Genomic DNA, 27,552 nt, shown 5'->3' with positions numbered 1-27,552 from the left:
GACTCTAACATAGCGCGCTCGCGCAGGGCGCACATAACGTGCCCCGCGCTGACTCTAACATAGCGCGCTCGCGCAGGGCGCACATAACGTGCCCGCGCTGATTCTAATTTAGCGCGCATAATATTCACAATCACCTAATTATTAGGTTGATTACTTAGTTTATAGGGTTGGGAGATTACCGGGTGTCACATATATCAAAGTCAACATATATACACATCAATCTAAAAGTATAATTTAACATACCCCAAGTAAAATCCCATTAACGAAGCATAACATGGTTGTGCACCATAGGGAACTCGTAGATGCCAAGCTCTTCCAGTTTCATATCAACCTCCAACACTTTAACAACCGTCGTCATATTGGGACGAAGATGGGTTGTCTTCCTCACGCAAGCAGCGGCGCAACATGCATCTTGAACATTACTTCTTCGATATAGTTTCGGTTGGGTAAATTGGGGTCTCGAAGGGATGATAGATTTCTATTTTCCAAATCTGCTCTAAGAACGGGTTTGGCCTACTTGTGACAATTAATCGAAGTCATTACGCAAAAACCGTTACCTTAAATCAAACGATACCGTACCGTACGTGTTACTTTCCCACTCCTCAATCATGTTGGTTTGGGAGGCGGCACTACGTCCGCTCAATAGAGTCACCCCATATGAGTAGATGTCGCTTTGTTCAGTGAATTGGTTTGAAAGCGCAACATGTTCGGGTGCGGCATACCCAATCGTTCACATGGGCTTGATGGAGACATGACTATTACCCGAGACAGTCCTCCTCGAGAGCCCAAAGTCAGTTAACAAGGGCACACAATTTTCATCTAGGAGCACATTCGCGGGTTTTATGTCTCGGTGGATGATGCCTACAACACAAAGTAAATTTTAATTTAACAAACGATATCCGGTAATATATACAATAAGATGGTAATCGGTAAACAAAAATTGTGTGTAATATGCAATTAGGGCTTATATATATGAACAAGAATACATCATACAAAACTTGGTACATATTGTATTCACATTTAGTTTTATATATACACATATACATGACAGTTAAATACTACTATTAATTGTGCTTAACGATCATATATAACAATGAAAACAGACAACTGCGTTAACAGTTGTGTTTAACAACCGTTTGCCATTATTACTAGAATACTAACATAACCTAATTTTCTTTCTATATATGCATTAACATTAACATTAACAGTAACAATAACAATGTCTAAATATGATCAATCAACAGTAAATAGTTTAATTAAACTGTTTGAGGAATCAAATTTCAAACACTATATATCATCATTAAGATTCAAACAAACTGTATGCAAGCAAATTAAGTGGAAAAATGAAGGCAATTAACTTACCCACTGAATGTAGATGTGCAAGCCCTTTAGCACAGCCTATGGCAATGCTTAATTGCCGAGATAAGTCCATATGAGTATCACCTAAAACATCATCATGAAGATCAAGTTCAGCGCTTGGTCATTTTCCAAAGTTGAAAAAAAAGAAAACTAGCAAGTAAACAAAGACCACACAATGAATTATAAATGCATATAATTTTGTAAAAATCTCGTTATAAATAAGAATGAGCTCAGTACCATATCGATACCGATCCCAATTTTCCGATCCCAATTTTCTTAAAAAAGTGATATAACTATCAAAATGCTCGGTTCAATACAGATTTAGAAACGATACGTGGTACCACTCACTCATCCCTGATTATAAACAACGTTGACTCATAACTAAAAGTTTTAGAAGTTATGATGAAAAATAAAGGCCCAAAATCAACTCTGTCTCTCAATGGCGAACCCCCAGCCCACCCTGTTTTTTTGCGCGGTAGTGTAAATTTACCCGTTTTCGCCCGAAATTTTTATACTTAGTGTAAATTTAGCCGTTTTTGTTCTAAAATTTGAGCCTGGCCCCCTCTGTTTTTTTGCGCGGTAGTGTAAATTTACCCGTTTTTGGCAGAAATTTTGTATACGTAGTGTAAATTTAGCCGCTTTCGTTCTAAAATTTGAGCCCAGCCCCCCTCGTTTTTGACATTTTTAATACATTTTGAGTCCTCCCGGTATCTTAGTCCAAGCTTCGCCACTGCTGTCTCTACACCTATGTCAATAAATTATTTTGAATAAAGATTGTATACCTTGTTCACATGTATATGTGACGGATTTTAATTCCGAGACCACCCATTCCAACATAAACAAACTTGCATTGCGGTACACATGGTTAACCACCAATTCCATCATACACTCCATATACACTACACACAATAAAACATGATATCAGATAAAGAAAGATGCCACATAAACAAAGGTGAAAGCGTGAAAAGACTTGATATTTGTAACCATCGTTGTTTTGAAACCAGAGGTCAACCCGAATAGCTCAAAACATACCGTTTCTTATTAACTGGTGGGTTTTTAAAATTAGTTCATCCGGATGAGGTTTTGTTTATAAGAAAAAGTATGGTGTTTAACGAACGACTGTAAGTAATGATTAACGTGTAACATAATAATAAAGTTATACACTTTACTACCTGAATCACAAAAACATTAAGCCGAAGTGACTCGCCCAGGCACTGATGATGGCTTGATGGATTCCACAGTTGGCCTGGTGTCGATTCAGTTTATGCGGCTTGTTTGTACCTTAGCCTTTTGTTTTTGTGGCTGGTGTTAGTTCTTTAAAACCCTCCTGTGAGAGACTGGAGATTTTGTATCGAACACAGGCCGGTAGGGAAAATAAAGGAAGAAAACAATAGTTGTTGGAGAGGAGGTTCTGTGACATAAATAGATTGAAGGTATGTCTTGGTTTGAAAAGGACGGTCAATAAAAAAAAAAACTAGTCAAAAAGCACTGTATTTTCGTTGGTGTATGACTGATAGGAATCAAAAGGACGGATACACGGATATGTGGTAAAGACAAATGAGGATGTGACGAATCAAATAATTCCTAGCAATTGTTCTTATTACCTTTTATCTTTTTTACATATTATTAATGAAGAAACACTAAGTGACCCCGGGCAGATTACGGATAATCTGGGGGTTAAGTAGATGTTTCCCACGAGGGTTAGGTCCGGCAAAGATGGTTATTCTTCTAATGACCTGCAAAACAGACACCGTGAGCTCGTCACTGAGAAGGGGGGGGGTTCCTCTTTGTGACCACCCTCCGGCGTGAGAATCAGACTAGATTACTCTGAATATAAGTGTATATATTGAGAGAGATTGCTAGAGAAGATAAGATGATGATACCATTCCAAGGTGTTGGAGTAAAGCAGGTAAAGCCAGCTGTATAATATTCCTTTTCTACCAACTGTGGGCTACGCACGTGCCATGCTGGTGGTTGGTGGGTAGGCAGCGGCTGATAGTGACATGGCTGGCTGTGTACTATTCCTTTTCCACAAACTGCAGGCTATGTACATGCTACGACAAGGGTTGGTGAGTAGGCAGCGGCTGATAGTGACATTTTGTACTAGAGCATGTTCCTCCTCGTACTGTTGTCGGTGAGCTGTCACCCTGTGATTGGTTCATGGGCTGCTTTGGTCAGATCTTGTCTATTTTGTCCATACCTTGGCAGGTATAGTACAAAAGATCTTCCAGAAGCGTACGGACTGGCTCATTTGGGTGGGAGTATTCCCGCCTTGCTCATTCCTTCAGGTGACATTACTGAATTATTGAGTTAGTGCCTTGTGCGTGTAGCCTTACTATTAGTGCGGGTAGCCTTCCCTGATGGCTTGTATCCGCAGCTGCGGGAACAGGCGGGGTGCTTCACCATTGAGAGGCTTTTCCTGCGGGAACAGCTGGCGTACTGCGTGTAAGGTTTTCATCTCTGAGCATGGTGGGTCCTGCGGAACCAGTTGGTCCTTGCGCAGACGTCCCTCTTCAAGGTGAGTCTTGCGGGTCCAACTGGGCTCTGCTGGGACCTACCTCTTCAAGTCCCCCCAGTCCAATGTTCTTCTCATGAATTGTTAATAAGTGAGGTGAACTTTTGGACTTAAGCAAGGGGTTTTGAAAAGGGTTCTTAGTTTTAAGGTTTTCCGTGGGGATTCCTCCCGCGGTTTTCCTAATGTCACTCGCAGAAATTCCCGACTTTTCTGTCTGATCTTTGGTTGTGATGCGGGTAGGTGTTTAACCCCTTCGCACATCGGGAGCATTGAGTTTCGCTTGCATAGATTCTTCACGAGGTTTTGGTAGTTTCGGACATAGTGATCAGTTATGTTAAACCACCAATTCCGCCTTGAAGTTTCAAACAAGCTAGTTCTCAACGTTTCCGATATGCGGAGATGCTATTTCCCTTTCCGCAAGCACGGTCCAGAAGATCCTTCTTGGTTTCAATTCCCTGCAAATGCTATGTATGTGAAGGTTTCGCCTTGACACTGTACCCGCACTTGTCTTATAGTTTCTTTACTTCCAATGTATTCTTGGCTTCAATTCCCTGCAGGTGCTAGGTATGTGAAGGGTTTTGCCTTGACACTGTACCCGCACTTGTCTTACGGTTTCTTGGGTACCAAGGTAAGGGGGTATATTCCCTCTTATTTTTGAATCTTTGAATCTTTTTTGAATATTTTTGAAATTCGAAAAGTTGGTGAAAGGATAACAAACAGTCCAAACTGTTGAAGGGACGTTAGTGTAGTCCGACGGTTTCTTCTGACAGTTTCAGGATGTGCAGGAAGTTATGGCGACGTGACAGTATATGGTCATTCCAGACGCTTTTTCAGGCGCGTGGGCGCGAGTTTTCGGTCGCGTGGGTGCGAACTTTACGGCGCGCGTCCTGTCAACAGCTGTTGCCAGCTTGCTTTTTCCACGTGTCATAGTTTCATTGCACCTGCGTTTTCCTCTCTCCTCCGCATTAAATTCATCGCATTCATTGCGATGAGTATATAAAGGGGGAGAGGGTGCATCTTAAACCACACCTTCACTTCACTCTTCTTCTTCTAAACGATTTCCGGCGAATACTCTAACCTTTGTCGAGCATTCTCCTGAAATCGTTCCTTCTTTGCATCTAAAACATGTCTTCTGCTCATGATCTTGAAGCTACCGATGAGGAGTCTGACGTGTACGCCGAGAACCCGACGTCCACGTCTGATAAGGACGATAAGAGCACTACCGGCGAATGCCAGTGTGCTCTTCCCATCGAGCTTTATCAGTACATCATCAGGAAGTTCATGCTCGAGCCGTTCGAGCCTGAGTTTCCTGAGCCTTACCTGACGGTGTACGATGCCCCCAAGGGCAAGATAGGGGTATATGCTGCATTCTTCGTCTATGGGAATCTCAGGTTCTCATTGACGAAGTTTGTATACCGTGTTTTGGAGAGACACGGTGTGCACCTGACGGAGGTACACCCAATGGCGATCGCCAAGATCCGCCATTTTGAATGGGTGTGCCTCATTCTGGGTGTGGAGCCCCATGTCGACCGCCTGATGACCTTCTACTCCTGGAGGTGCATCCAAGGCTGGTACACCTTGGTCACCCGGATCAAGGGTTTGAAGATCTGTGCTACCGAGCGCAGTCTTCGGTCTTGGAAGCGGGAGTTCTTTTACATCTCTGCCCGTGTCGTCCCCATAGCGATGACATTCAAGAACGGGAGAGCACTCCCCAGCCTTCACGCCTCCAACTACCAGGAGGCGGAATGGTTCTCCAAGATTTCCCGGATCCAGACTCCGGTTTACCGCTTTGCGGAGTCCGGGATGGTGATGCTCGGTATGAGCCGGGTGTGGAAGGATGCTGGGGCAGAGGCGCCACAGATTCCCATCGTCCTCGAATACGGTTTGAACTCTGTCTCTTACGGTATGCTTCATATTACTTACTAATTTAGGGTTTTTGTTCTAACCATTTCTTTCTTTTTATTTTCAGAGGGAAACAACTTGCAGTCTCTTCTGCAGTCGCGGGAGAGCGGTGGTCCCGCTCGGTTGGGTACTCGTGCTCTTGACGAGAACGAGTTGCCCATCCTTGAGCAGACGGCGGATCGGTTTGTGGAGGCCTACCCGCCAGGCCACGAGATACTGAGCGCCACGCGGCCAGGTAAAAGATTATTTAACCCTCGCCCTCTCAATGCTCAAACCTCTGCTGGAATTCCTCTAATTTTGTCATCTTCTGATGAGGAATCCGAAGATGGTCCTTTCTTCGCGAGAAAGAATGCTGCTGGCGGGAAGGGCAAGGCGAAGGTTGCCTCCACTACCGATCAGGGGAACCGGTCTGAGTCGGAGACCGAAAATGAAGAGGCGGCGGGGAACCCTGGTGGTGATGAGACCACTGTTCCAGAGGTTGAGACAGCTGTCACCTCCGGGCAGCCCAATACAACGACGGTGACCGGCGTGAAGAGGCCGGCTCCATCGGGTTCGTCCCCGCCTGTCCGATCCTTCAAGCTCAAGAAGACTCGTAAGTCTAAACTTCATTTACTTAAACTGCATACCTTTCCGCCATTATATTTAAATATGTTGTCTTCATGCAGGCGTGGATGCAACCGCATTCCAGAGTGGAGCGGGGAGGAGCAGCTCTGGACCCATGACGGTAGGTTTGGTCAACCTACCCGAGGCGATGACCCAGGCGGCTACGCCTGTTTGCAGTATTGGTTCAGTAGCTCATCCTGTTGAGGCAACTGTTCCAACTGTAACATCGTCTCCCACGGCTGTCAGTGCCATCTTCACGGAATCCTTCACTGAGCCGGCGGTGGTTTCTTCTGCGGGTTCTTCCGCAGCGACGGCCACGATTGTGAGTTCACCTCCGTTGGTTTCCACCGCGGCGGCCTCCACCATGCCTCCTCCGGCGCCGGCGACTACGGCCGGTCCTTCAGGTATGTTCGGGGTTGGGGCGTCTAGCCAATTCTTGCCTCCTTCCCGTCTCCCTGACCTTTTGGATGGATATCCCTTAGGTTCAGGTGATAGGTTTGGTGGCTATCGGCCTGTTGTCGACCCTACAGGTGCGTAGGGTTATTTTGGCATATACCCCTTTTATAATTTTTTTTAACTGTTTTTTGTTTTATTGCAGTTCGTGATTCCAACGAGGTGTACGCTTCTCGGTGGAATATCCGCCGGGGAACGACCCTCCGGACTGCTGAGGAGTGCGTCGAATGGGCGCGCCACGCCGCCCCCAGTGGTGCGCTGGGGGAAGCCATGGCCAGCTACCAGGAGGGTAGGCTGTCCAACAAGCTTAGGATTCTCCTTGCCCGGATGCAGCCGCGCGTCGAGTTGCTTTGTCGTGAAAACGACAAGTTAAAGACGGCGCGTAGCCTGGAAGTGGCTCAGGCGCGGGCTATCCGGGGGGAGAATAAGAGGCTTGCTGCCGTTGCTGCGGAAAAGGAGAAGGCCTTCAAGGCCCTCGAGGTTGAAGTTCAGACCCGGCTCGAGGCCCGTTTCAAGGCTACCCAAGCTGTTAACGAACAGCTTCGGTTGGCTAAGGAAACTGCACGGAACGCAACTGAGAGGGCCACCAAGGCTGAAGCTGTTGCTGAGCCTCTACGCATCGAGAATGAGGAGCTTAAAGCCAAATTAGAGAGGCTCCAGCAGGCTCATGACGCCTTGGCCATGGAAGACGCCAAGAAGCTCCAAGAGATCTTGGACCAGAGGGGCATGCTTGACCATACTGAACGTAAGCTAAAGGGCGTTGAAGAGGCTGCAGCTAAAGATGTGTTGCTTGCCAACCTTACTAAAAACGAAGCCGAACGCGCCCGAGATGAAGCTCAAGCTGCCCTCCAGGAGGCTCTGGTTACCAAGGAATGGCTTCTTCGAGAAGCGTTGTCTCAGGTATGCGCAGTTTCACAATTTCTTTACGCTTTTCCTTAGAAGAGTTTTTGATATACTTTCTTGTAGGTTGTGCATCGGGTTCTTACGAACACATCATATGACGATGCCATGAGCGCAGTCCTCAATGCTTCTCATGAGGATGGGGAGAAGGTTGGCTTCTTGCTTGGTCTAGGGTTTGTTGAGAAGGGCATCCCGCCTTCCAACTTCCCTCTATATGATGTGGATACTGAAGCTGCTTATGACCAAGCAGTGAACCAGTACGCTGCCTTCCCGCATCCGGTGGTGGAGAAGGTGAACGAGATTACTGCTGCTGATGATGGGCTAGCTATCCTCAAGGCTTTCCTTGAACCGCCACACTCTACTGATGGTGCGGGTTCAAGTGGGAGTGGTCCTGAAGCTTGATCCTTTAGATCCCTTCCCACTGTTAGAATAGATTTTTATTTTTGTATAGATTTATATTCTTGTATGCGGGTATGTGCCCAGCTATTCTTGTAATACTTGAATTTTTATGGAATATAAATCTTTTGTTAATGCCTTGCCTTGTAAACCTTATATGTTTTGCTCATGCATATTCTAGTTTAACTTGGAAATTTCCTAAGTACTTTGGATAAGTTAACCTTTCAACGTGGCAGATAATAGGTTAAAGTTCTGCTTTCTCTTTCGTGATTGTGCGGGTAAGACCGTCACTTTCACTTAGTAGGATGGCTAAACTTTACCTATATCTGACCTGCGTGGAGGTTTTCCTCATCTTTTCCTTAGAAATTTTCTAAGTGTTTTGAATAAGTTAACCTTTCGACGCGCGGTTGTTAATAGGTTAATGTTTAGTTTCCTCTATCATGATTGTGCGGGTAGGACCGTCACTTTCATTTAGTGGGATGACCAAACTTCACCTATAACTGACCTGCGTGAAGGTTTTCCTTATCTTTTTTCCTTATAAATTTTTACCGTTTTTTGTGTTTATGCGGGTTTTGCCGCCTTCCACACGCAACGACTTACTTCTTCCCATACTTATTTATGCGGTGAATACCGGCATCAGTGTGGGAAGTTCATAAGTATAAAGGTAAGGATATCAACACAATGTGATAAAGGAGAATCATTTCCATTAGAAGTGGCTCTAGGCCTTTTCTTTACAAGTTTGGAATTGATCTACATGTAACATTTGCGTAATTGAGCTCCATTCCATGTTTTTGGGATGGGGGTGCCATCGAGCCTTTCGAGCCGGTATGCGCCCTTTCCCAAAACTTTTTTGATAATGTATGGTCCTTCCCAGACCGGGGCCAGCTTTCCTGGGCGCTCTTGGTTCGAAGCCTCGTTGTTACGCAATATGTAGTCTCCTACATTGAAGTTGCAGAGTTTTACCCGCGTGTTGTAGTACTTTTGCATTTGTCGCTTGTAATTCTCTTCACGCACTGCGGCTAAGTCTCTGCGTTCTTCGGTTAGCATAAGGTCTAACCGTCTTTCCGCATCATTGTCTTCAGGCTGAATCAAGACCCTTGGTGAGGGTAGACCGATTTCGACCGGGACCATGGCTTCAGTGCCATAAGTGAGGCTGAACGGGGTTTCTCCCGTACTGGCCTTTTTCAGCGTTCTGTTTGCACAAAGGACGTGTGGAACTTCGTCCACCCAGCCGGATCTGTGTTCCAAGAGTCTTTTCTTTATGCCGTCGACGATGCTCTTATTTGCTCTTTCCACCTCACCATTACCCTGCGGGTGCGCCACTGAGGTAAAGGTGTGGGTGATTTGAAGTTCTTCCAGCCACTTTTGTAGCTTCTTGTCAGCAAAGTTGGTGCCGTTATCGCTCACCAAAGTTTGTGGAAGTCCAAAACGACAAATAATAAATTCCCAAATAAATTTTTTGATATTTTTTGCGGTTGTTTGGGCTAAGGGTTTTGCTTCTATCCACTTGGTGAAGTAGTCGATGGCTACCACTAGAAACTGAACGTTCCCTGCTGCTGTGGGAAATGGGTCTGTCACATCGATGGCCCACTTCTGAAATGGCCATGAAGAGGTGACTGGAACAAGTTCATTCTTCGGGCGATGCGTGTTGGGTGCGTAGAGCTGGCAAGACTTACACTTTCTGATGTATGCCAGCGCATCCGTATGCATCCCCGACCAAAAGTATCCCGCGTTGTTTAGCTTAGCTACAACAGCGCGTGGACCTGCGTGTACTCCACAGATGCCCTCGTGTACTTCCCTTAGGAGGTAGCCGGCATCTTGGTTGTCCATGCATCTTAGGAGTGGACCAAGAAAGTTACGTCTGTAAAGGATGTCATCTATGAGTTGATAGTTCAGTGCTTTACAGCGTATTTTTCTTGCCTGTGTTTTTTACTCTGGTAGTATACCCGCCGCAAGGTAATTTATTATGGGTGTCATCCACGTTTCTGTACCGGTTTGGATGACACAGATTTCCTTGTGCGGGACTGATGGTGCTCCAAGGAGTTCAATGCGGATGTCCTTTCCTAAGTGGGTGAAGGCTGACGATGCAAGCTTGCTTAACGCATCCGCAGATTTGTTTTCGCTACGCTTGACGTGTATGACTTTACAATCGTTAAACTCGCGCATAAGGGTTTTTGCTTGTGCGAGGTACAGGGCCATTGTGTCGTTCACGGCTGTGTACGTCCCGTTTATTTGGTTGGCTACTAACATGGAATCCACGTGGGCTTCCAAGTTTTTCACTCCCATCTTACGCGCAATTCTCAGCCCGGCCAAGAATGCTTCATACTCCGCTTCGTTATTCGTACTTGGAAAATCCAGTCGAATAGCGTAAGTGTATTCTTGGCCTGCTGGGTTGGTTAGTTTCAACCCTGCGCCTGAACCCTCGTTGCTGGCTGCTCCATCAGTGTAGAGTCGCCAGACATCATCGATGTCCTGTGCTGGGGAGGGTTGAGCCTCCTCCTGGCACTCTTTCTCCCGCGAAGTGGGGACTTCTGCAATAAAGTCAGCCAAGACCTGGCCTTTTATGGCTGGTCTCGGCTTGTACTTTATCGCGTATTCTCCCAATTCTATTGCCCATTTGGCTAGGCGTCCCGACAATTCGGGTTTGCCTAGAACGTTTGCAAGTTTGAAGTTGGTGAGAACGGTGATTGGGTGACCTTGGAAATATCGTCTTAGCCTGCGTGAAGCCTGTACAAGTGCTAAGACTAATTTTTCCAGGGTAGAGTACCGGGTTTCTACGTCTGTTAGGACACGGCTAACATAGTAGATTGGCATCTGGATGCCTTTCCGCTCTACTAGCAGGACTGCTCCGGTTGCTCTATCTGTGGCGGAAAGGTATAGGATTAATTCTTCCCCCGCTTCTGGTGCGGTGAGCGTTGGGAGTTCGATCAAGCGTGATCGAATTTCCTGAAAAGCTGCTTCCGCTTCTGGTGTCCAGCGGAAGTGCATTTTCTTTAAGCAGTTTCTCAATGTTGACACGAATGGAAACGACCTATCCGCATGGTTTGCCAAAAAGCGGTTAAGTGCGACTAGTCGTCCATTCAGTGTCTGAGCTTGCTTGATGGTAGTAGGTGATTCCATTTTGATAATGGCTTCGACCTTTTCAGGTTTCGCTCTGAAGCCATCTTTAGTAACGATGACTCCTAAGAACTTCCATTCTTCCATCCTAAAGGAACACTTGCTCGGATTGAGCTTCATGTTTATCATCCTGAGCGTGTTGAAAGTTTCTTCGATGTCTTTCAACATCGCTTCTGGGTCAGGGCTTTTGACGACCAAGTCATCCATGTAGACTTCCAAGTTCCTCCCAATTTGGGCATGGAACTCTTTGTCCATCAGGCGTTGGCATGTGGACCCGGCATTCTTAAGTCCGAATGGCATCATTTGATAACAAAATGTGCCATCGGGCGTCTGAAAAGCGGTTTTGTCCTGATCGTCAACGGCCATGTGAATTTGATGGTACCCCTTATACGCATCAAGGAAGCATTTAAGGCGAAACGGTGCTAACGAATCTATCTTAAGATCAATTTCGGGTAACGGGTAACAATCTTTGGGCATGCTTTGTTTAAGTCTTTGAAATCTATGCACATGCGCCATTGTTTGTTAGACTTCGGTACCATAACGGGATTTGCAACCCATGTTTGATATCTGCTAACGCGTACGATGCCCGCGTCAAGGAGTTCCTTGACTTGGGTTCTACACGCGTTAGCTTGTTCCGCCCCCATTACTCTGCGCTTTTGTATGACTGGCGTAAAAGCCGGGTCACACTTGAGCTTATGCTCTGCCTTACTTCGAGGTACACCAGTCATGTCAGCTGGTGTCCACGCGAAGATGTCAGCATTTTTCTGTAGTAAGCGTTTGAGTAAGGTGCGCGTAGGATCAGTGACTGTTGGGCCAATGGTAACGGCCTGGTCAGGGTATTTGCCATTGAAGGCCCATTCTTCTGGTTCGGTGATGGTTGGTTTAGCCATCTTTGGTTTGGGTTTAGATGAGATAGATGCGATGCATACCTGGGGAATACCGGTGATCATCGCTACACCCTCAGCTGTTGGCCATCCCATCATGCCGTGGAATGAAGATACCACAGCATTGAATCTTGCCATCCCGTCTCTCCCGAAGAGAATGTCGTATGTGTGGTGTGGCTTCTTCATCACGACAAAGTCCACGTCTTCTGTGCGGGAGTGTTTCCCGTCCGTGAGAATGACGAGGAAAGATAGGATACCCAGGGGGTGTTTGTACTGCCGTCGAACCCTTCCATCGAGGCGTAGACCGTTTCCAGGCGTTCCTTGTCTTCGTCGTCTAGCTTGTCGAAGAACTGCCTGTACATAACCGTTGACGAGGCGCCGTTGTCAGCAAGAGTGCGGGATGTGATGTAGTGCCCCAGCTGGCTTTTGATGACGATAGGGCCTTCTTTGCTGGGTCCTCCTGGCACTCGCGGGAAGCGCACCTCAGCTTCCTTCCACGCGTATGGTTCTGTCGTTCGTCTTTTTCTTCCTCTGATGTTACTATGAACCATGTGGATGCTGATGTCAACGGGCTTTCGTCCGTTGCCTTTGTATCGGTTATCATTCCTCCCTCCATTCTTGATTGATGCCACAAGGTGTGTAAGTCTTCCATCCTTGACGAATGTTTCAACAATATCTTTCAAGGATGTACACTCCTCAGTGTTGTGACCCTTTGTCCCGTGGAAGTCACAGGATTTGCTCTGATCCGCATTAGGTCGCTGCCGGATCATTGGAGCTTTCGGCTATGGGAGTTTTTCGGTGGCAAATATCTCCGTGACGCTTTTGGTGAGTGGCGTCCACCGGTGTTTTCGGCTTGATGGGTGCGTGTTATCCCTTCCGCCTACTAGAGGGCGAGAGCTGGATGAGGTGTCAAAGTATACCCTTGACTGCCAAATACCTAGCTTCCTCTTTTTGTTTTGCCGGGCGGTCCGATTGTTGTTTTCTCTAGTCCTCTGCGTGTAGAGGTGTGTATTCTGGGGAAGATCCCTACCCAGTTGCTTCTCCGTTTCGGCAAAGCTCTTGGCCGCCGTCATGATGGCATCCCATGTGGATGGCATGCCGTCCTTGCCCGTCAACGTGCGGATAAGCTCTGGGAATTCGGCGCCCTGGATGAAAGCGGCGCGAACAAGATCTTCGCTTATGGTGCCCAGACTCAGCTTTTTGGAGTTGAAGCGAGTGATGAAGTCTAGTAAAGATTCATCCTCCTCTCTAACGCAGTTGAGGATCGTCCACTGCTCTTCAGTATATTTCCTCTGTTGACTAAAGTGTTGGCTGAACTTGTGTTGAAAGTCCGCCCAATCATAGATGTGGTGGACCGGTAAACGATCAAACCAAGCCCTGGCCGCTCCAACCAGCGTCATCTGGAACATATAACACCACGTGGGTTCCGTCCAGTTGCTGACGGTTGCCCCCGCTATGAATCTGTTCAAGTGATCGTCTGGATCGGATATAACATCATAAGTGCCTATATTGGACATTTGTTTGGCACTTTTCGGGGCGATTGCTTCCGCAATGTCCCTTGCAAACTTGGACGTTCCCGCATTTGCAACAGTTGGTCTAAAGGTTTTGGAAAAGTCACGTGGGTTTCCCCCCACGTTCCTTGGTTTGAAGGTTTCTCCCAAATTCCTTCTTGGTTGGAAGTCCGTTTCCTTGCGCTTCCCTTTCGCCCTATGGCGAGGGTTTGCGTCACTGTCGGACTCCTTCCAATCATCGTCCAAGTATTCGCACTCATTGCTCATGTTGAGCTGTTGTCGAGTGCTTCCGAATTCGTCAGCCTGTTGGAGTGAACGTAAGCGTTCATCCAACTCAGCTTGGAATTCCTTTTGACGTGCTTCCGCCCACGCTTTAACTTGATCAAGTGTTTGGCGGGGGAGCCTCGTCTGTTGTCTTTCCACCTAGGTATCAATGAATCCCAGGTGAGGATTGTTTACTGCACTTGCCCCGGCTTGGGTAGCCGGGGTAGTGTTCGTAAAATGTGTGTACTCGCCGGTGTTCCCCCCAGTAGCTGGGGTTGTGGTTACCGGGGTCTCTTGGTCACTCGCTGGCCTTGGCACCGGAGTAACCTTAACCATTTTTCCAGAAGTTTTGAAAAAACTGAAAGAATTAGTTCTAGCTTTTTTGTCCCACGAATGGCGCCAATGAAGAAACACTAAGTGACCCCGGGCAGATTACGGATAATCTGGGGGTTAAGTAGATGTTTCCCACGAGGGTTAGGTCCGGCAAAGATGGTTATTCTTCTAATAACCTGCAAAACAGACACCGTGAGCTCGTCACTGAGAAGGGGGGGTTCCTCCTTGTGACCACCCACCGGCGTGAGAATCAGACTAGATTGCTCTGAATATAAGTGTATATATTGAGAGAGATTGCTAGAGAAGATAAGATGATGATACCGTTCCAAGGTGTTGGAGTATTTATAGCCGAAGGTAGGTTTCCAAGCAGGTACAGCCAGCTGTATAATATTCCTTTTCCTCCAACTGTGGGCTACGCACGTGCCATGCTGGTGGTTGGTGGGTAGGCAGCGGTTGATAGTGACATGGCCGGCTGTTCCTTTTCCACCAACTGCAGGCTACGTACGTGCCACGACAAGGGTTGGTGAGTAGGCAGCGGCTGATAGTGACATTTTGTACTAGAGCATGTTCCTTCTCATACTGTTGTCAGTGAGCTGTCACCCTGTGATTGGTTCATGGGCTGCTTTGGTCAGATCTTGTCTATTTTATCCATACCTTGGCAGGTATAGTACAAAAGATCTTCCAGAAGCGTACGGACTGGCTCATTTGGGCGGGAGTATTCCCGCCTTGCTCATTCCTTCAGGTGACATTACTGAATTATTGAGTTAGTGCCTTGTGCGTGTAGCCTTGCTATTAGTGCGGGTAGCCTTCCCTGATGGCTTGTATCCGCAGCTGCGGGAACAGGCGGGGTACTTCACCATTGAGAGGCTTTTCCTGCGGGAACAGCTGGCGTACTGCGCGTAAGGTTTTCATCTCTGAGCATGGTGGGTCCTACGGAACCAGTTGGTCCTTGTGCAGACGTCCCTCTTCAAGGTGAGTCTTGCGGGTCCAACTGGGCTCTGCTGGGACCTACCTCTTCAATTAACTAGACTAGATGGGTGAAAATTATGAATTACACTAATAATCGATCATTGCTTTTAAAAATGGTGAAATCATAATAATAGTTAGGGTGTTTTTAACCACATCTCACACCCTCTTATATATCATGATAGTGTTATCTATATATATAATAAAAGAAAATAGGTTCTGACACGTGTCACCACCACATGCATTTGGAACACGTGTCAGCCCCACATTCTATTTGATATTGTGTTCAATAGACAAGCTATTCATGTATGTTGTTTACAAAGCTTCCTTTGGAAGTCTCAATTAATAAATAAGGTGGGTTTATCTAGGCCTCTTTACTCTCTTTCTTCAGTATATTCAATTTTCAAAATCATATTCATCATTCTCTCTCTTCACACTTCTATTTGAATCTTGAATTCATTTTTATGAAAATCATATTTCTCTCTCTTTCAATCTTCCATCTTCCTTCTTCACTCTCAACCACCACCCTAGTAAGAAGCTAATCAGTTCTACCACCAACTCTAGCAACCGATTTCTGGTTGATAATGGTGACGGTTGTAGATTTCCGGTCAAAATCTCGACATAAGGTTTGTTGTTTCCGTTTTGGTTGTTGCTTTTGTTAAATCGAAGTTAGATTTAGATATTTAAAGCACATATTTCTCCGTTGTAGGGCTTCCACTCTGTTGGAGCTGGGGTTTCGACGAATCGTGAGGAAGAATAGTACATCGGAAAACCGTCCTAACTGCCGACATCCTCCTGTTAACGGCTCTCGAGACAACCGAAGCTACTAACCCCCACCTAATCGTCGACCACTACACAACCACCACCATTAACGGCTCTTTGCATTTCAGGTTCTAATTTCTTCACCATGCTATTTTTCTGTTACTGTCACTGTTCTTCGTTTTGATTATTTCTTCCATTTCAGGTTCTAATTAAAACATTATGTTACTTCATGACATATTTAAATCATCCTCATATCCATCAGGTGAACTCACTTTCATTTTTTTATTAGAGTTTGGCTTTGCATTTTTTAATTTGGTTAATTTCTTAAATTGATATGAATGTAATTCATGGTTTTTTATGTGTAGTTGTTTACTATTCATGTCGGTTTACCTGTTTTACACTATTTGACTTATTATTGTTCATGAATCTTTGTTGGTTTTCATAATCCCAATACTCATCCAGTGTCATTGTGTTGCTTTTACTTTTAAATATTTTGTTGGTTTTCATAGTCCTAAAACTCATTTCTTAAATGTGTTTATTTTCATAAATTTTAATATATATTTTTAATTGTTTTAGATGTTTTTTTTAATTTATACTGTTGGGTGTTACCTTTGATGGTTATTAAATACACTTTGAGTTTACGATATAAAAACAATTTAATTTTTGGCAAGATGTGAATTGTTGGGCGAAGTTAATTTTAAACAAAGTTGTTTGGTTTAGATATTCGACGATCAAAAACCGGTACTAACGGTTTGGTTCACGGTTTGAACTAAAAAGCCGTTCAAACCGGACCGTGAACACCTCTAATCTAAAGTATGTTTAAGAAAGCGGTTTTGAAATATTTTTTTTTAAAAGCTCCAACCTCCTAACCGAACAGCTTTGTTTTTCTAATTTTCTTTTAAAAGCATAAGTCAGAGGTTCACCCAAGTATATTATTAAAATTGGCCTGAAAATGTTGGGTAACTAATGGTTGCAATACGGGTCAGTTGTCTAGATTAGGTGACAGGTCTAACCAAATTTTTTAAGCACATATTGGATTTTCGAAGATCTTTTTGTACTAAAACTTAAATTGTTTACCGTAGTTATATTTCTTTATAAGGTTATAGTTAGAAGGTACTTTTACATTCTTTTCTCTCATTTTTCCTTTTATATATTTTAATCTTTTTATTTTACAATAATGGTCTTGCTTTTATTCAACTCATCAAAAGTCTATAAGTAAATATAAAATTTATTGTTTATATAATAAACATAAAAAAATTATAGATGGAATTGTTTATGTTTATTAAATAATCCTTAAGTTGGGCAAAATATGTACAGGAGTTTACACATAATCCTTAAGTTGGACAAAAATTTGTAGAGGAGCCTACACATGATATAGTGATGGTTGGTGAAATGGAACCATCATCTTCTAAAGTTGCTTCTATTCTTTAAAACTTTATTTGTATTTTAAAAATTGTGTCTATTTTTACTAATTCCCTAATTATATTATATAAATTAATAAATAAAACATTCTCACACTTTTTCATTTGATACTTATAGGGTACCACCATGCAATCAAACATCCTTAAGAGATTGTTTCCTCAGTTTGATGATGCGTATCTTCTGAATGAATCATGAATCAGGTTAGTTTTATGGCTTATCATAATATTTATTTTTTGTGTTTTTATAATATCGGTTTAGTAGCATTTTGTGGTTTTATTTTACTTGTAAGTAGAATTTGTTTTGCTTATGCTTAAAATTACATTTTTAACACTTTTTTAAGACTCATGCCTCTATTATATAATAACTTATTAGTTACAACATTTTAAACATTATAAAAAAATTTAAATCGATAACTAGCTTTTGACATATATACCATTTTTATATTCAAAGCTAATTTTTTTGTATTTCAAGACTTTACATGAAAGTGTTATCAAAGTCTCTACCCAAGAGATTTCACACTTTCTTCATTTTTCAATATTACTTAAAACAACTTCTTTCACCTTACATATAAAGGGAAAATCTACAAAACTCTACTTTTACTTTTTATATTTTTGAAATTTGAGATGGTGGTCAACTATTAAGACAAATACATATTTTCACCAAATAATTATGCAACACTCTTACCAAGATAGATTATGCATCACTCTTTGTTTGATACATATTTAAAATAAATGCAACACTTTTTGTAAACATAAGTTAGACTTGTACAGTTAAAAGATGACCCGGAATTATACATTAACAATCAACCAATATGAGAATGAAGCAGAAATACATACTCTATGTTATGGGGTTTATTGATTTTTGACTTTTTGGTAATTTGTCAACTGTTGCAGATCTATGAAAAGAATCCATGTTTGGTAATTCCAATCTCAAAAGATAAGCATGTAGATAAGCTCTACTGAACTATTACAGCTGGCCAAACAAGTACAAACGCAAGCTTCCTTCAACTTGTGTATCACATGACAAAATTGCTATATAATAACTAAAATGTTTCAACTTTTTTAAACTCTATACAAATTTTGAAATTGATTAGCAGCTATTAACTTATATGTCATTTTCATATTAAAAGTCAAATTTTGTATATTTCAAGACTTTGTATCAAAGTGGTATTAAAGTCTTTATCCAAGAGATTTCATATTTTTTTCATCTTTTCAGTCTTACCTAAAATGACTTTTTTGATCTAATATATAAAGGACAAAAAATCTATAAAATCTTACTTTTTACTTTTTTGTCTTTTCAAAATTTGAGTGTGTGGTCAACTATTGATACACATACATATTTTCAAACTTTTCATCAAACAAATATGCAACACTCTTACCAAGACATCTACTTCTTGCTTTGTTTGATACATATCTAAAATAATCTATTTAATAATACTATATTTTGTTTAGTGGATTAATATTTATTTTAAATGTTTGTCTAATTGTGAAACATACCTATTAGTAAGTTGGGAATTGAGAATTTATTTGAATGTCTATTATCACCCTGTAAGGCCCCGTTACCGGTACCTCACATTTGGACGTTGGATTTACTCATTCACATAGTTTTATTCATCAGAGTTAATAAAAACATACGCGGAATATAAAAACATTCGTAAAACATTTCGTAAATCCCTAACTTGTCTGAAAATAAACATCTTGTCTTTCAAAATATCATAATATGAAACATAAACGTCTCGAGTCTTCCGATGCCAGCCTCTTATTCAATGCCACGTGTTCCCCTCAAGCGATCTGTCTCATCCTACTCACTTGCGTACATACTAAAAGTCAGCTACGCTGAGTGAGTTCTAGTTAATCACATAACATAATTTACATACATATTTACATACTTCATTCATAGTATATATATATATATATATATATATATATATATATATATATATATACTTACCTTCTTACTTTATTCAAATTTCTACTTTACATTATTCTATTCTGCCTCTGATATTATTAGGGTCCGGTCCCTTTTTCTGCCTTGGATATTATTAGGGTCCAGTCCCTTTTCTACCTCGAGATTATTAAAGGGCTCGGTCCCTTTTCTGCCTTGGATATTGTTAGGGTCCAGTCCCTTTTCTGCCTTGAGATTATTAAAGGGCTCGGTCCCTTTTCTGCCTTAGATATTATTAGGGTCCAGTCTCTTTTCTACCTCTCAATCAATTACATTCATTTATAACATACATACATATCATTCGTACATTATACATAGCATTCATATTCATAATTATAACTTGACAGTACGTGCAATATCCGAAGATCGTTCACGTACCGACAAGCAATCATTCATACATTATACATAGCATTCATATTCATAATTATAACTTGACAGTACGTGCAATCCGAAGATCGTTCACGTACCGACAAACAATCATTCATACATTATACATAGCATTCATATTCATAACTATAGCTTGACAGTACGTGCAATATCCGAAGATCGTTCACGTACTGACAAACAATCATTCATACATTATACATAGCATTCATATTCATAACTATAGCTTGACAGTACGTGCAATATCTGAAGATCGTTCAAGTGCCGACAAGCAATCATTCATACCGTTCACATATATCACATAGGGCATACACTTATCACTTAGGATAAGTGTATTAACAAATCACATCGAGTATGCACACAGCCCCGAAAACATAACAAGGAATGGGGCTAGAAACTCACATGGATTTGGTTTCTTTCTCCGTTTATCGTAATTCCCTTCTTTAACTGTGCCTTGCTAACTGTATATAAATCACACGTATTAAAACTCGTCCTATATGTTCTTTAGCCAAAATGGCATAGTCTAGTGTAATCTAACGGTTCGTTTGGATTACATTTACTTATATTATTTTATTTATTAACTTCTATGGTATTAGCCTTTTAATTATTTAATACTTTTAATTTATATTTCAATCTTTTCTTTATCGATTCCCCGTCGTGTGTTTATAAGTTTGTTCACTTTTAACGTATGTGTGTATGTATAGGAAACACGGGTTATCCCATACTTGTGGATCTCCAAGTGTAATCTTAGGTGTAGCTTTAAGCGAGTAGTTCTTATACATATATGTACTCTCGGGTTCTCAACGAGATCGATTACTAAGTAATCAAATCACTTCGTAATGTAATCGAACTATAAATGATCGAGGGTAAGGGACGTCATAGGGCTCGGGTTGTAATGGGGCTTGGCTAAACTTTGGGCCGTATGTTGATATTAATAATAGAAATATATGGCCCAACCTTCTCATCCCAAGTCCCAACCACCTGCTCACCCTTCGTCCTTCTTCATCCTTCTTTATCTTTCTTTTCTTTTCTTTTCATTTTCCCCACCGCCGCTCCAAGTCCCTGTTTGTGATTTAGGGCTTAATAGATTACAATGTAATCGATTCAGGTGCTCTTCAACCCTAACACCCGCGTAATCGGCTCCATATGAACAGCTTCATGGTGTGCGACCCTCCCAAGTGATCGAATCCCCTTGCAAATCGATGACTTACGACATAATACTCGGGTTAAGGCAAAGTGATCGATTTCTTAATGTATTCAAGTATAACAGTGTAATCGATTCCTATTGTAAGCGAGTTCTATTGTAATCGATTTAGGGTTGTTGTAATCGAGTTTCAGATTGTATGCGACATGTGTATTGTAAACGAGCTTGGCTGTAACTGATTTGGCATTAATTGTAATCGAATGTTGCTGGAATCGAACACAATGTAAGCGAGTTCCGGCATAGAGGTATTGTAAGCGAACCTGTATTGTAATCGGGTCTCCAATATGACCGATTACAATGTAATCGAAGGCTCATAATCGGCTGCAATGTAATCGATTGGTACAGGTGATTGACCCATGTTGTAATCGATTATAATTTGTAATCGAACATATCAGTTGTATGTGATTAACCACTGTAACCGACTCTCCCTTGTATGTGAACTGTGTACGTATGCATTTGTAATGTATGCGAGTACTGCTCGTTGTAATTGTATGTGATATGGCTGAGCTTCAAGTACTTGGGCCACGGGTCACCCACTGTACGTTTATTATTATTATTATTTAACTTACATTTTCTATATATATAAATATATATTTATATCCCGTAAACGCCCTCACGACCCCATCTCGGCTAAGACTTGACCCGAGAATTTATAAAGTTCGGATCTTTAAGCTTAAAACGTTCAAGATTAGATCTAGGATTCATTCTAAACGAGCCGTTCATAGTTACGAGTTCGTTAAGTTCCATTTTATCATCAAGTTTTCAACTTTAATATTCGTTTATACCCGATCTACTCTCGTTTCAAGTTTCAAGGCTAAACGTTTATTAAAACATAAACTTTAAGTTCAACAACATACCTTTAAGAGTTCGTTTGGTCTCGGTTAGCTTGATTATAAATCTTGAATCTTGTATCTATCTATATATTGAAGATTTATCTATGTTTGGCTTGATTTTGGTCTCGGATCTCGTTTTTCTCTCTCTCTCTCACGGCCGTTTATATATAGTAAGGGAGGTGTGTGTGCGTTCTTGAGTGTGTGTAGAGATTATGGAGAATGGAAATGAAAGTTAGGGTATTAGGATGGTTTAAGGATATATTTATACTCCTCAAAAGCCCATGGACCTAAAGCCCATCCCACCATCTTGATCCATTTTAATTACCCAAGTCCATAATTCTTTCTATATTTAATATTAATTAACTATTAACACTAGTTTATAATTTCATGGACTTTCATTTATCTATTATTTTATTATTTCTCTATTAATCCGAGTAACTATTGTCCCATAAATAAATTATATATTTAAATATTATTCTTTGGAAATCCGGGATGTTACACACCCAATTCAAGATTAGGGGTTTTTTTTTATATTAGAGGTTTCAATGTTTGATTTGATTTCCAAATTTAAATCACAAAGCTTCTAGACGAAGATAAAGAAAGGTTTGTAAAGCGAAGACGTGGATTTCTATTTGGTGAACCTGATGTGTCACACAATAGCAAATAAAACCTATAAGTTATATACATCATACTATTAATACATTTAAAATATAATTTTTTCAGCCCGTGTGTAACACGGGATATAAGCTAGTTCGTGATATATAAAAGTATTTTTTAAAAATACATTTTTTGTATTTTTGTGTTTAATTTTAGTTTACTTTTAATTTGATTTTATTTATTTTAATTATTGTTTTTTTAGTTTGTTGTTTTATTAAAAAAAAGATTTTTTTTGTTGATTTTATTTATCAACAATTATAGAAATTATAACGAAACAATATAAATACACGATATATACATAAACACAACCACTACAACGAGTTTGTACAAATAGTAACAAAAATCTATCTTAATAACAGTGTCACGAATGTCATCGTTGTCGTCGTCACTATCAAACCTACATCTGAATCTCGGTCTATCGTCGTTCTCGCGGTCACGCCTGACGCCCGGTGTGCTCGCTTCATGGTCAGAACGTGGTGGTGGTTTTTTGTGTTTTTTATTGTCACGTAAATCCTAAGATTTAATTATCGTCTGTTAACACGCTGATGACGTTGTCATTTATATATATTTCTACATTTTGTTATTATTCGTACAAACTAGTTGTAATGGTGGTGGTTTTTGTGTTTTTATTGTACAATGTCGTCGTTGTCCTCGCGACCACGCCTAATGCTCGATGTGCTCGCTTCATGGTTAGAACGTGGTGGTGGTTTTTTGTGTATCGTCACATAATCCTGAGATTTAAACATCGCCTGTTACCACGCTAGTGACGCTGCCATTTAGATATATTTCTACATATTGTTATTATTTGTACAAATTTGTTGTAATGGTTGTGTGTGTGCGTGTATATATATCGTTTATTTAAATTGCTTCGTTATAATTTTTGTTATTCTTGATAAAGAAAATCAATAATTGTTTTTTTAATAAAACAACAAAATAAAAAACAATAATAAAAATAAATAAAATTAAATTAAAACTAAAATATACATTAAACATAAAAAGACAAAAAAACACATCTTTTTAAAAAAACACATATGCCACATGTAGAGCTATAAGCCACGGTAAGACAAAAGACAAAAAACACGGCTTTTTTTATAAAACACCTATATGCCGCGGGCCCACGGATAGAGCTATAAGTGACGGTTTGACCGGTTAGAAAAGCCCTAATAGTAAACACACGTAGTTCGTTTTATGTCTTTTTTTTTAAAACACCTATATGCCACGGGCCCACGGATAGAGCTATAAGTGACGGTTTGACCGGTTTTCTAACACCTTCGGTTTGTTTAGAAAAGCCCTAATAGTAAACACATGTAGTTCGTTTTCATAAATTCATCATTAAAAACGAATGCCATGAGAGAAATGGCTCGCCACTTTAAAGAGTTGAATTATTAAAAAAAACTTTTGGAGGTTATGAAGGCCGAGTTTTATTTTTCCTAAATTAGTGTTAGTGAAAAAAATATTTACCAAATAAGTGTTCTTTGTAAAGTATTTATCAATACAGTGTTTGACAAACTTATGTTAGTGATTTTCAATGTTTTAAAAACCGGTATTTTAATTGTACCGGATTAGGCTAAGAAATGGTACAACCAGTTGAACCGGTTTATTCCGGGAGATTCAACCGGTTGAATAGTTTGTCTTATAATTTCCTATAATGTAACTTTAATTCAAAAATAACCAAAAACTAAATGATTCCTATAACAAAAAATAATCCAAAAGTTAATTCATATTAAAAAATAATGCAAAAGCACTCAATTTTAAAAAAGTAGTTCTAAAGTTTACACGTTTGAATGTTAATTGTTGGGTTAAAAGTAATTTTGAAAAAATATAGGCAGCAAATATCAAAAATTTCTCGGGCTTAAAACCGGTTTGCCGGTAAAAACCAGTATTTTAGACAAAAACCGCCGGTACGATGTTCTAGCAAACCGGTCAAAAATACCTGACTCAAAATACCGGCCTAGTGTGCAAAATCCGGTTAAACCGGTTCAACTGGCCGGTTTGAACCGGTTTTTAAAACACTGGTGATTTTAGTGTAATTGGGGATTAACTTGTTGATCAAGTTAATTTGTAATATGAATCTAAATAAGTCGGGTGCGGGGTGCACACTTATTTGATATTATTATAGTCATGGGGGTTCCAAGGGGGCAACGCCCCTGGTAACAGTGTCCAAGGGGCGGCAGCCCCTGACAGGGTCCATGGGGCAGCGCCCCTGGCTGAGGTCGAACTGCCAGGTCAGCTTGGAAATTTTTATTTCGGACATATGTTTCTTTATTAAAAACGTATTAGAAAATTAATTAATTAATATTGTTACAACGTTTAATAAAAAAACATGAGCGTATTTGCGGTTATGATAACTGCAAAGTAGTTATGATAAAGCAGTTATCATTATCCCTGAAAACCCTAATATAACGTGATCATCATAATACGAAGTTCTTCCTGGTTCATCAAAACATACACAAATCCATACTTGATTCTTGTTCATAATTTTGAGTTTCATCCGGTCAAAATATTTGGGAACCACAAATAATTTTGATCTGATAGTGTTTACACGACTCTAGGATATCCAAAGATAATCGTTTGCAGAAATTCCCCAACAAAAGATCAAAATTATTTTCTGTTAAGATGGCGAACGGACAATCGTTGAAGGGGATGACGGACAATTTTGACAAACTGGAGAAATTTGAAGGCCAGGATTTTCGTAGATGGCAAAAGAAGATGCACTTCCTTTTAACAACCATGAAAGTGGTGCACGTGTTGAGTACGCCCATACCGTTGGTTGAAGAAGAAGGAAACCTGAAACAGATTAGGAGGAAATCAAAATGGGAGAATGACAACTACATCTGTCTCGGCCTTATTTTGAATGGTATGTGTGATACGTTATTTGATTTGTACCAAAACATTGAAACCGCTAAGGAACTGTGGGATATACTTGAATCCAAGTATATGGCAGAAGATTCTTCGAGTAAGAAGTTTCTTGTGAGTAATTTTAATAATTACAAGATGGTTGACTCTAGGTCTGTTGTGGAACAATACCATGAATTGTGTCGAATATTAGGGCAGTTTTCCTGCCACACCCCAACTTACGGCGGAAATGTCGGGGCGTGAACCGATTGCTCATATGGTTTGGTTTCAATATAATATTGTTTTATTTTATATTAAATATCAACTATAATGATTCACAAAATATTTATCTTATAAAAAAATTGAAAAGAACAAAGCAGCAAATAAAAATGCGTCCAGGGACTCGAACCTGAGTCTTGGCCGGAACACAAATCTTGAACACACCCACACCACCAGCTGATTAAAACTTGCAAACAAATATTTAGAACCCATTACTGCTAAAACCCCAAACATACATAAACCCTAGATTCTGCAATTCAATTAACCAGTTATTGTTTATCAAATTAGTGTTAGGGTTATTAAAACAGGGTTAAAATCGATTCATAAGCACCACACAAGTACCTGAAACAATACTGGATTGAAGGCCAACGACGAGCTCAACCCGGCGGCCAGAAATGCTTATGAACAGTGGGTTAGGATGCAACTTAAAGAAATTGGTGTTAGGGCTTTTGATCGCCACGTCTAGAAAGGAGGTTTTTAATGTATAAGTAATTGAGTTTGTTGAATAAGTTACAAGTAAACTTCAACACTATGGTTAACTTCAGTTGGTTCAAGCAATCGCTTTACTTTTTTTCTTTCTTTTTTTTTTTTTAATAAAATATCATTATTATTATTATGTTGATCACATAAATACTTCAAAAATAACATAACCAGTTCACTGCCAAAACAGAATGGAATGTGGATAGATTAAAATCTCTAAGATCATGATAAGTAATGGAACTCGCCAACTTTCCTTTACCTTTTAAATTTATAAATGAAAGATACACTAAATATGAGTTTAATAAGTATACTACGTTTAAGTTGCTCATAGAAATCATTTTTTGGAAACCGAATAACGCTTTCGGCAATCGTCAGCCTTTTTGGACCGTTTGAAGTTTCGCTAAGTTTTCAACTTTGACATGTTAAAGGTAAAATCCGACTCAAATCAACCTTTTTTTAGGTAAACTACTTGAAATTGCAACTTCTAACAGAACAAAAAATAACCTATTGAAAACCAGTAGCTGGTGCGGGTCACTTCGTTCTGACATTAACATTTTCACACTTTGTGAATCCAACTGAAGAAATTTGAAAACTGCAAGAGTATACTTTTGAGATAGTATGTTAGGAGTTTCAAACATGTTTAATATATATGGTTTGTACTTTGTACACAATGAAATGGCAACTTTTGTCATTTCACACATGCAGGCCGTCTCCGAGAATTTAAATGCCTCGGCCAAGTAAAAATAAAAAGGCTCGTATGCCTTAATGAAAATTTTTTATTCGTTAGCGTACATGAATAAAATTTTTATCGACCAGTTTATTATAAGCAAAAACCATTCTGAGCATGTACTTATCACATAAACTATGGTAAATAACCTTATTTTTAAAACCAAATAACATATTATGTAATATGTATAAAAAGTTTTATGCTCCCAAACCTTATGTGTCCCGGCCGATGGTGCGGCTCGCACACCCTCCGAGTCTTCCCTACACACATGTGTGCAAGTATTGATAGGAAGGAGAGAAGGGCAACCAACCCAAGCCCACTCTCCTGAGAGACACATAATTATTTATAAAAATTATATATACATTTCTTATATAATATTGTTTTAAGATACAAGCATATAAAATGACTCATCAGTGCTACGAAAAGAGTGATTGTATAAAACCAAAGTAATTTGTTTAGTTCCCACGGTTAGCATTTTTTTAATAGAAAAAACTTTTTTTACATGTTTTATATGAGTCATTTAATAATTTTATTATTATTATTATTATTATTATTATTATTTTATTATTATTATTATTTTTATTATTATTATTTTCTTTGGTTCGTATTGAGTTTTAAAATACAAACAACATTGTCAAATTATTTATCACTTAAATTAAAACATTATTTAGGGAATTTTTTTTTGATTGCTCTGAGCCTTAAAATTTTGATTGATTTTTGAAGACGGCCCTACTTATAATGAATTATTGGAAGATGTTCTCTTGTGATATTAGATGAATACTTTTGAAATAGTATGTTAGGAGTTTCAAACATGTTTAATAT

The 27,552-nt window shown here is 40.5% G+C and overlaps 1 protein-coding gene across 3 annotated transcripts; it reads right to left on the bottom strand.

Annotated features, from left to right (window-relative positions):
- Window positions 1–291: 291 nt before the first annotated feature.
- On the bottom strand, window positions 292–26,008 carry LOC143571925 (putative serine/threonine-protein kinase). Of its 3 annotated transcripts, XM_077057222.1 has the most exons (5): window positions 25,866–26,008; window positions 2,532–2,696; window positions 2,142–2,258; window positions 1,363–1,443; window positions 292–861 (listed from the first exon to the last, which is right to left on the bottom strand). In XM_077057222.1, exons 3-5 carry the CDS (start codon window positions 2,251–2,253, stop codon window positions 731–733), a joined length of 324 nt encoding a protein of 107 aa, XP_076913337.1. In that variant the 5' UTR covers window positions 2,254–2,258; window positions 2,532–2,696; window positions 25,866–26,008; the 3' UTR covers window positions 292–730. The 3 variants fall into 3 exon arrangements, 2 of the variants coding, with proteins under 2 accessions (XP_076913337.1, XP_076913336.1); XM_077057221.1 differs by lacking the exon at window positions 25,866–26,008 and having other exon boundaries at window positions 2,532–2,706; XR_013142181.1 differs by lacking the exon at window positions 25,866–26,008 and having other exon boundaries at window positions 1,363–1,792; window positions 2,091–2,584.
- Between the last annotated feature and the right edge of the window lie 1,544 nt (window positions 26,009–27,552).

This window comes from Bidens hawaiensis, unplaced genomic scaffold (genome assembly GCF_021521415.1).
Source record: "Bidens hawaiensis isolate Kalapana, Puna unplaced genomic scaffold, B.hawaiensis_p1.1 tig00025625_1, whole genome shotgun sequence".
In the NCBI taxonomy this organism is placed as follows: domain Eukaryota; kingdom Viridiplantae; phylum Streptophyta; class Magnoliopsida; order Asterales; family Asteraceae; genus Bidens; species Bidens hawaiensis.
The sequence above is the reverse complement of the archived record's forward strand: the minus strand, read 5'-3'. Positions and strand labels throughout refer to the sequence as shown.